At 42.4% G+C, this 10,170-nt stretch overlaps 1 protein-coding gene across 1 annotated transcript in view; it reads right to left on the minus strand.

Moving 5' to 3' along the window:
- Positions 1 to 10,170, minus strand: part of ABHD12 (abhydrolase domain containing 12) — a 94,646-nt gene that overhangs the window by 21,890 nt on the left and 62,586 nt on the right. The window contains exons 4-6 of the mRNA XM_006860672.1: positions 9,011 to 9,130; positions 5,112 to 5,142; positions 2,748 to 2,793 (exon numbers count right to left, since the gene is read on the minus strand). Coding sequence (XP_006860734.1) covers positions 2,748 to 2,793; positions 5,112 to 5,142; positions 9,011 to 9,130 — 197 coding nt within the window. The remainder of the gene's footprint in view (positions 1 to 2,747; positions 2,794 to 5,111; positions 5,143 to 9,010; positions 9,131 to 10,170) is intronic.

A 10,170-nucleotide genomic window follows, 5' to 3' on the forward strand; every position in this document is an offset into this window, starting at 1 on the left:
GGCAACTCAAGAAGATAAAGTCAAGTATTATAAAGAAATGTACAAGGACCTGGAGTTAGAAAACCAAAAGGGAAGAACATGCTCAGCATTTCTCAAGCTGAAAGAACCGAAGAGAAAATTCAAACTTCAACTTGAAATATTTAAGGATTCTATGGACAAAATATTGAATGATGCACAAAGTATCAAAAGAAGATGAAAGGAATACATACAGTCACTATACCAAAAAGAAATGGTCAATGCTCAACCATTTCAAGAGGTAACATATGATCAAGAGCCAATGATCCTGAAGAAAGAAGTTCAAGGTGCACTGAAGGCATTGGCAAAGAACAAGGCTCTAGGAATTGATAGAATGAAAAATGAAATCTTTTAGCAAACTGTGATGCAGCATTAGAAGTACTCACTCATCTATGCCAAGAAATTTGGAAGCGAGCTACCTAACCAATTGATTGGAAGAGATCCATATTTGTGCCCATTCCAAAGAGAGGTGACCAAACAGAATGTGGAAATCACCATTATTATCACATGCAAGTAAAATTCTGCTAAAGATGATTCAAAAACAGATGTAGCAGTACATTGAAAGGTAACTACCACATATTTAAGCCAGATTCAGAAGAGGATGTGGAACCAGGGATATCGTTGCTGATATCACATGGATCTTGGCTAAAAGCAGAGAATACAAGAAAGATGGTTATCTGTGCTATTGACTACACAACGGCTATCGTTACTGTGGATCATGAGAAGCTAGGGACAACATTAGGCAGAATGAGTATTCCGGAACACTTAATTGTGCTCATGAGGAACATGTACATAGACCAAGAGGCAGCTGTTCCAACAGAACAAGGGAACAATGAATGGTTTAAAATCAGGAAAAGTGTGAGCCAGGATTGTATGCTTTCACCATACTTATTCAATCTGTATGCTGAGCAAATAATCCGAGAAACTGTATTATATGAAGAATGCGGCATCAGGATTGGAGAAAGACTCATTAACAACCTGTGCTATGCAGGTGATACAGCCTAGCGACTAAAAGCAAAGACAACTTAAAATACTTACCGATGAAGATCAAAGACTACAGCTTTCAGTATGGGTTGTACCTCATTATAAAGAAAACAAAAATCCTCACCACTGTAACAATAAACAACATCAAGATAAATGAAGAAAAGACTGAAGTTGTCAAAGACTTTTGTCCAGATCAAGTATCAACACTCATGGAAGCAGCAGTGAATAAATCAAACGACATATTGCATTAGGCAAATCTGCTGCACAAAACCTCTTTAAAGTGTTTAGGAACAAAGATGTCAGTTTGAGGACTAAGGTGTGTTTTCAATAACCTCGTATGTATGTGAAAGCTGGACAGTGAATAATAAAGACTACAGAAGAATCAATGCATTTGAGTCATGGTGTTAAAAATACCATGGACCGCCAGAAAAACAAACAAATCTGTATTGGAAGAAGTACAAGCAGAATGCTCCTTGGAAGCCAGGATGGCTAGACTCTGTCATACTTCAGACATATTATCAGGAGGGGTCAGTCCCTAGAGAAAGACAGCATGCTTGTTAAAGTGAAGAGTCTGTGTCAGTGAAAAAAGAGGGAGGCCTCCAATGCGATGGATTGGCATAGTGGCAGCAATAATGGGCTCAAGCGTACCAAAGTTTGTGATTGGCGCAGCAGGATCATGCAGTGTTTTGTTCTGTTATGTCTAAGTTCGCTATGAGTTGTTACAGACTCGACGGCACCTAAATATAACAACATGGAAGGGGAGATTATAGGTGTAAATGGAATTAAGTTTACCAATCTACTGACCTTGAGAACATTCTGGATTATCTAGGTGGGCCCATTGTAATCACATGGGTCCTATAAATGAAAGAAGTAGTCAAGTAAGTAAGAGTCATGCAATCTGAGAAAGACTCAACCTGCCATTGCTCATTTTGAATATGGAAAGGGGCCTCAAGTCAACACATGTGGATGCCACAAGAAGCTGAAAAAGACAAGGAAACATCACTGGAACACCTAAAAGGAATGCAGTCCTGTTGACCTGATACCTCAATTTTAACCCGGTGAAAACATTTCAGACTTCTGACTTCCAGTACTACAAGGTCATAAATTTATGTTGTTTTAAGCCATCGGATTTATAGCTATTTGTTACAGGCTCTGCAGGAATTGACACAGTCCCCACACCCAGCCAACAACTGCTCACTTCAACCCCTCCTCTGTAGCCATTTGGTCTGGGCATATTGGTACCACTGCCATCTCCCAAGCTCAAAATAACTCAGCTAACCAAGCATTGCTTTGTCTCTAACGAAGAACTGTATTGAGAACTACACCTATAAAACAGTTGTTCAATAGTAATTTTTTTCATGCTCATTAAGGTAAAACATTCCTAGAAAAAGTCAAACAATTGATTCTTGCTTCATCTGTACTGACATGACCGATGTGGCAAGCCTGATAATAGATCCAAAGATGGGAGAAGAAATACTTTTTCTTTTAGCAGTTCCCTTTCCATTTCCTTGTTTTCAGAACTTAAAGCTGTAGGGAACATGGACCCAGCAGAAAAATAAAACAGCACTTCCTACTTGTCCATTCTGCTGAGAGAGGGCATTGGCTGGGGGCCCTATCACAGGGCCCCCAGTAAGATATGCAACTCCTCTACTCTTAGCCACAAGGTTTGATCAGAGGGGTCAGCTATGAATCGAAGGATGAATGAGAAGGACACTGTGCTCAAGTGCCTCATCAAAAAGAAATCTTACCTCTATAATCAAAGGTGACAACATGGTAACCAAGTGAACTCAGCACCTGTGAAGTGAAAAATAAACATTTCTGGCAACAAATACGATCATCACTGATGAAGGCAACTTTGTCATGGACTAAAGTCACCAGAGTTTTTGTTTTGGTGCCTTGCACCCAGGGAAGGAAGCTTAATGGTGATCTTCTGACTGGGGGGACTTTAAACACTCCAGCAAGAAGGGCCGAGATCCAGCAGGAGGAGGAACTTCAGAGTGCAGATTCTTTACTGAAATACAACATTTCTCATATTTTAAGCTTTCACGGAGCTTTTTTCTTGCTTTGCCTTAACTTAGATCACCACTCCCATCCCTCACTAACAGAATCAGAATGTGGGAGGTAGGAGTCACCCAAAAGAACCCACTACGTATGCCTACACCAGGGTGCTGAGAAATATAAATGCAAGCTGCACCACCAGTCTGTGCTTGCTGCATTATGCTCCCCTCCTTAGGAAGCACAAAAGGCCACCTCCCACAGCCATTTTGTGTCCATGTTTCTTTTTCCATCACACTGTGTGTTCCTTATATCACACACAAAGTCACAAAATCTATAAATAATGTCCTCTCAACTATGGATTGTTGAGAATAAGAGGAAGTGCACACTCTCATGTTGCTGTTGTCATGTGTTGTCGAGTTGGTTCCAACTCACAGTGACCCTGTAGAGGGTTTCTGAAGCCATACATTTTTACAGCAGAAAGTCTCATCTTTCCCCTGTGGAGTGACTAGTGAATCTGAATCGCCACCCCTGTAGTTAACAGCCCAATGCATAACCCACTATGCTACCAGGGCTCCATGTTGTTGTTGTGAAGTGCCATCGAGTCGGTTCCGACCCATAGCGACCCTGTATAGGGTTTCCCAGGAGCAGCTGGTGAGCTTGAACCGCCGACCTTGCAGTTCAAACGGCTTTGCAGTCTGGCACCACCCCGGGACTCCCTCTAATGGATGGGTGGGGTAAAAAGGTGGAGAGACTGCAATGACTGGCCTGCCAGGTCTGTTTCTTTTAAGTCATCTGATCAGGAACAGAGACATCTATTCTGTTGGACTCAGCCCAAACCATTCTCCCTAAAAGGCTCTGGTTTCAGTCTTTGTAGTGGGTGCTACAATCATTCTAATGCATTCCTGGAGAGCATGATGGCCATGGCTACACAAACCCCACTCCCATGTCCTTCCCTGGTGGTCAGGAAGCAACAAGCAGGGCTGAACTGTCCATCAAAGAACCCACACAGAGGATCTACTCCATTGCTGGGTACATGGAAGCACTCTGTACCTAGCATCTTCTTTCATTTTTAAGATTTTATTGTGAATTGAGCAATCATATACATGAGAAAACATCAGCTTTACATTCATCCTATCATATTTCGTTTCATTGCAATCTCCTCCATACATCATCATTCAACAGCATTTGCTTTCATTCCCTCTAGGGTTTTTTTGGATGTACACCGAAGCACTCAAGAATATATAACCATTAAATAACCAAATTGCAAGCCTGCCCTCTGGCCACCAACACACAGCCCCTATCCCTCCCTGAGTCCAGAGTCCCCAGCTGTTCCATCTCTCCACGTCACCATCTCTGCCTCCATCTCTGGTGTCTATACCTAGCTTCTTATAAGACTTTCTGGGACCATGAAGGCATTCACTCCCCAGCCCTAATATGCTATAATGTACTAAATTCCAGGGGGGAAAGCCCTCCAACAGTCTACACCTACAACATACCCACATATCTGCTTGTGTTCTTTCCTGCCCTGCTAGCAAATACAGCTGTCCATTTAAGAAAAGTATGAAGGAGACAAGCATGGTTGACTCTGCTATAGAAACACCCCTGAGGATGAGCAGAGCTAACCAGAAGCTGTTGAGGTGCCACCCTGCATCTGGGAAATCCTGTTGGCATACCCACTGAGTATGCCAGGAGTGTCTGAGAGCATGCCATATTCGATGTGGGGAATGTCTATGCCAGCTCATCTGTGACCCTCAATAGCAATGTAGAAAAGCTCCTTGACCACAGAGCTTTCTTTATCCTTCATGCTTATGCATAACATAACACTTAAAGGCACTTTAAACACATTTTAGATAATTTGTCAATATCTAGAATAGGATCTACAAAATAAACACACATAATTTTTGAAAAGTACCCTTTAAGACAGCACTGTGGGAAGCATTTTAAGGTAGAGTCTACTAACTGGGATACTACCTTGCAGCATTTCCGTAAAAGTCCATGACCAACTTCCAAAACGATAACTTGCTTCTGTTCAAGCCTCCTAAAATGATAGCCCGTAAGCAGCACAAGGAGACTGTGTCACCCTGTGCCTGTGTCATCTTACGTTTACACCTTACCTTGTATAGCTCCACACGGTGGTCCCCTCCCCTGGAATGTCAAGGGAGAAGAAAATAAGGAAATAGGTATTAGTACAACTTCTCAAATGGTCAGGCCCAGAGTCACACTGTGACTTGGTTCCCAAATTTCATACTAGGGTGTGTCAATGTAGACAAATGATTCTCTCCTCATGTAAGATGATGCAGGCCCAGCTTTGCCTCTGGCAATACTATGCCAAACAAGGGGCAGTTTTAGCACTTTGGGAAGATTTCTTAAGTAAACTCTTAAACTTTATTTTTTTAATACTTCACTCATGATATAGCACAGAATTCAATAGATACAAAAAGATACATAGCAAGTCTGCCACTTAAATCTAACCAACCTCAGTTTCCTGTGCACATAGAGACCATCTGGGCACAAAGAAACCACACACATGGGCCATACCATGTGCACCTTCTACAGCCTGTTCTTTTCACTTAAAAAATGCCGGCCCAACCCCAGTACACTCTTTAGCTTGTTCTTATTGCAAGTTTGCTTTTGTTCCTGCCTCCCACCTACTGTTAATCTAAGTGCTGCTGCAGTGACCACTAGCACTTGCGTCCTCTCTCACACATGTACACCATAGCACCTTTCTGGATATACAACTATTATCTTGGTCAAACCGTTCTTCACAAAGGTTCTAGCCTATCAGCAGTGTATAAGAATACCCACTGAAACCCTAAGATCAGTTTCAATGGGTATGCCTTATTGTAGAGGTTGAACATTCCTTCTCACAAATAAATTATTTCTCTGTACAAGAACTGTCTATAACCTCTTCCCATTTTCCTATCATGTTGTTGACCTTCTTCTTATTGTAGATACACATCAAAATAGGAACAGGGGTTACTTTGGGAGAAGAAAGCATCACTGGCAGATGGGTGGCATGCTGAGGAATCTTTCACTCTCTTTATACTTGTTGAGTTGTTTTGCTTTTTATAAGGAACATTTAACCAATTTAGGTATGTATAGCAGGTGAGGGAGGCTTCTGAGGGGAGACAAGGAAGACATAAAAGAGGAAAACCAAAGTAATACAGAAATAAAGAAAACAAAGAAATGAGTTCAAACCAGGGAATACCACAGCAAAAGTTTTCAACTATCTCTGGAAGAATTCCTGGGGATTTAAAAAAAAATGTCCATACTACCTACAGAGGGGTACAGAGTGTGCACAATGGTGGCAGCATCCCAAAGAGTGTGGGTCTTAGAAACAGAAGAGAAGGGTCAGTCAGAAAGGTACAATCTGTGGATCACCTTTCTTTGGAATAGGTACAAACATGGATCTTTTCCTCATGCTTTTCCATATTGTTAAGCTGTCCATCACTTATTAGAATGTATTTTAAGTAGGACCATCCTGTCATCTGTACTAACTCAACAGCACTAAACCTTGTGATCCACACGAGCTATACGAAAAACCTGGCCATCCTTAAGATTCCATGTCAGTGTCAAACATTCTGGTTTCTAGACTCCAGACCTGTCACATCTGACACCTCTCATAGCCCCGAAAGGCCCAGTGAGGCAAAGACACAGGCAAGGGCACTGTGCTGGGGAAGGCTGACACACAGGACAAAAGAAGCCTGCAGTCTCTGGAGGAAGGAACAGGGAACCTCTGATAGTCACAACATCCCTTTGAGCCTGAAAGTGTAGCAGGTTTAGTCTTTTGTACCATGTGACTGGCACTGCTTCATTGAACTTCATTCACAATTAACCCACTGTCATACAGTCTATTCTGACTCAGAGTAACCATGGAGAGGGTTTCTGAGGCTGTAAACTTTTAAGGGAGCAGAAAACCGCATCATTCACGATAAACGGTAAAAATTTCTCATTTAGAATGTCAAAGAGAATTTGGTAGCAGATATCTTGCTTTGATTTGGGAGTTTTCTTACTCACAAATCATATATTCCTTTTAATGACATCCCTGGCCCACTAATCTGCCAGCAGCCTTTTCTCACTCAAAGTTGCAAGTCCTCTCTTCCATATTCAAAGCCAGGTTTGAATCTCAAAAGATATGGCTGGGTGACAAGACCGGTCACAGATCACCATGTTATCTGTATCTTTTGGTAACAGAAAAAAGAGGGTAGGGTTTAATCAAACATGTTATACTTAGTCAATGAACAATCTTCTATATTTCTCCCTCCACTGTATACGCTCCATTGTACCTAACTTTGTACCTAACATTGTACCTAACATTATACCTCCATTTTACACACTGCATTGTACGTAACTTCTTTGAGCCATTTGCTTTTTCTGAAATCAAAATGGTCTTTCTATATGCATACCGAATAACTGCTTGGGATATATTTTATGTTCAAATTTTGGTGAGTTTTGATTACTTTTAACAATAGCAAGATATCACCAGCGTGGCTGTAGCCACTTGCTCTTTGAAAAGCAGAAGAGAAACCACAGAAACCTGGTCCAAATACAAAAGGAATTTATGAAGTGTACAACTGGTCTGCCTATCAGTACCATACCCTGCGCTTTGCCCTTGCCCTCCAGGGTGTGCCTGGGTTTTCTGTGGTGCCCTCCTCTACCACAAAACACCCGCAGCGCATACTGCTCCCCTCCAGGAAGGCCCAGGCATGGCTCGCTTGACTGTTCTGCCTACGGACACCTGCCAATCTGGCCTACCCTAACCATGCCCCATGATGACTCCTTCCTTGTTCTCATATATAACCTATAAAGCACACAGCATCAGTGACCTAGGCTGTTTTTCAAGCAAAGCTTTCCTCAGAATATACACCTCCACCCCTCAACTTCCATTCTCCCTTCGTCCTGACCACCAAGTGTTCCCACATGGTGTGATGTCTTTAAAGTAGGGGTAATCGTTCAAATTCAAGCCAGTTTGAAGAAAGTGTCATTAAAACCACTAATAAAAACCTTTAGAAAAAATTGGACAAAGCCTTCTGTAAACAACTCATTAGGGTGCAAACAACTCATTAGGGTGCACTGACATTGTTAGTTTCATATGCAACACAAATAATTCATAATGTTCACCCTGACCACATGATGGGAGACAAGAGTCTGAAAGGATTAACTTATTATGAGTGCTCAGTTGTGATCTCTTCATTGGCTTCCCTCTGTCTACAACCACCCTTCTTCTGAGAAAACTACTGCTCTCTCTTTTGTCTTTGCTCTTCACTGTCTGGTCTTTTCGTCCCCGTACCTGTAGGACTGTACTGGCTCAGGTTTCACCTGTCTGTACACTGGAGCCATCACAGAGGTAAATGCTATCTAAAACCAGTTACGCCATAAGAAAGTGAAAATCTGCCCTGCATTCATCAACCTGGGATGGCAGACCAGTTGTAAAGTTCACTGGAGATCACATTTCCCAAAGGACATGTGGAGCTATGAAGTGAATCATTATAATCTCTGCTCCCAGTGACTACTGCTTTCTTAACTCACTGGGAAACCTTGTTCCCTAAAAGCACAAAGTGCTTGCTGGTGAAAATTACATAGGCAAAAAGAAAACATCCACTTAAGCCTAAGAGCAAGCACAATTCCAACCTCAGTACAGACCTTGAGACATGGGGTTTCTGGATGAAATTTCCTACATCTATCTAGCATTGTGGTTTCCAAGAAAGCAGGACCTGGGTCCACTTGTGGACTAGACCTGATGCTGAGTCACTGGAAACACTGCTTCAATTAAATTTCATATAAATACCCCCACCCTCAAATCCTGGAATCATGCTGCTCTTTCCTTTGTTTCTGAGATGCCATTATGCACATTCCCTTATTCAATAGGTCAATAACCTAATTCTGTGAAACTGCAGGTTTGCTCCTGGTGGTATTAGCTGACTGAACTAACATCCCCAGCCCCAAAAAGGAGCTCTGCAGTGCAGAAAGTTGCACCCATGTAGATTCTCACCTGCTGTCTCCCATTCCTCACCTGGTGCCTGCGTTTCCATGCAGGTACAGAATGATAGGGTGGTTAGAAGCCAAGGCATCCTCATACCACATCTGGTCCTTTCCTTGGGCATTCTTCCACCATACAGCTGGGACTGTATGCCTGGAAACAGAAGCAGAGGCAAGGAGCACAATTACATGTTCTTTCTGCACTCAACCAGACTGTATCTGTAATGAGCACTGTGGATTAATGGCGCTGGACTGCAACACCAGTATAAACTGCAAGGTCGGTGGTTCAAAGTCACCAGTCCCTCCTTGGAAACTCTGTACAGGGTTGCTATGAGTCAGAATTGACTCAATGGCACTTAACAACAACAAGCAGGAGTCCTAGTGTAGCGCTACAGGGTAATGCACTGGGCTGCAAGGTCGGCATTTCAAATCCACCAGTCGCTTCTCAGAAACCCTATAAGTTGGAACCGACTCAATAACAATTAACAAAAAAAAAACAAACAAAGCAGAGAGTCCGGCACTGTAGGATAAGTAAGACTGCTAAACAAAAAGCCAGTGGTTCAAATATACCAGTTACTCCTCAGAAACCCTATACAGAGTTGCTAAGAGTTAGAATCGACAGAACTTTAATAATAATCAGAGAGCAGCAAACACAGGCTATCCAATAGAACAGTTCAATGGGCTACACATTGTCCCAGTTCCTAAAACAACTGACTATGTAACTTCGACCTGCAAGGATGACATATGACATCTTAAGTAGGAGTTCTGTAACAAAAACGGGAGAGTAGTCAATCTTACAGTCCAGAAACAGATGACTTTAGGACCATGAAGGGAGAAGAGCACAAGAATAATGCAGTCCAGAGAAGCAGTAACACCAGAGATGGAGGCAGAATTGAGGACATGGAGAGAGGGACCGAGGACTCTAGAGTTATGGAAAGAGAGGGACTGAGAGCTGGCGGCCAGGAGGCAGACTTACAGAATGTGTCCTTTGGTGGTTTAAATTATTATATATGCCTGAGTGTTTTTAAAAAATGAGCTAAAAGAGAACAAACAAGATGGCGGATCGGGTGGACGTATAGCAGAGAGATCCGCCAACAACAACACAGAATACCCGACCAAGCAGGCTCAGGGGCTGGTCCCAGAACTCTGAACCACATATAAAGGAATACTTAGAAGGTTGGAAGGCTCACAGCT

Source organism: Chrysochloris asiatica, unplaced genomic scaffold, assembly GCF_000296735.1.
Source record: "Chrysochloris asiatica unplaced genomic scaffold, ChrAsi1.0 scaffold00039, whole genome shotgun sequence".
NCBI classification, from domain to species: Eukaryota; Metazoa; Chordata; class Mammalia; order Afrosoricida; family Chrysochloridae; genus Chrysochloris; species Chrysochloris asiatica.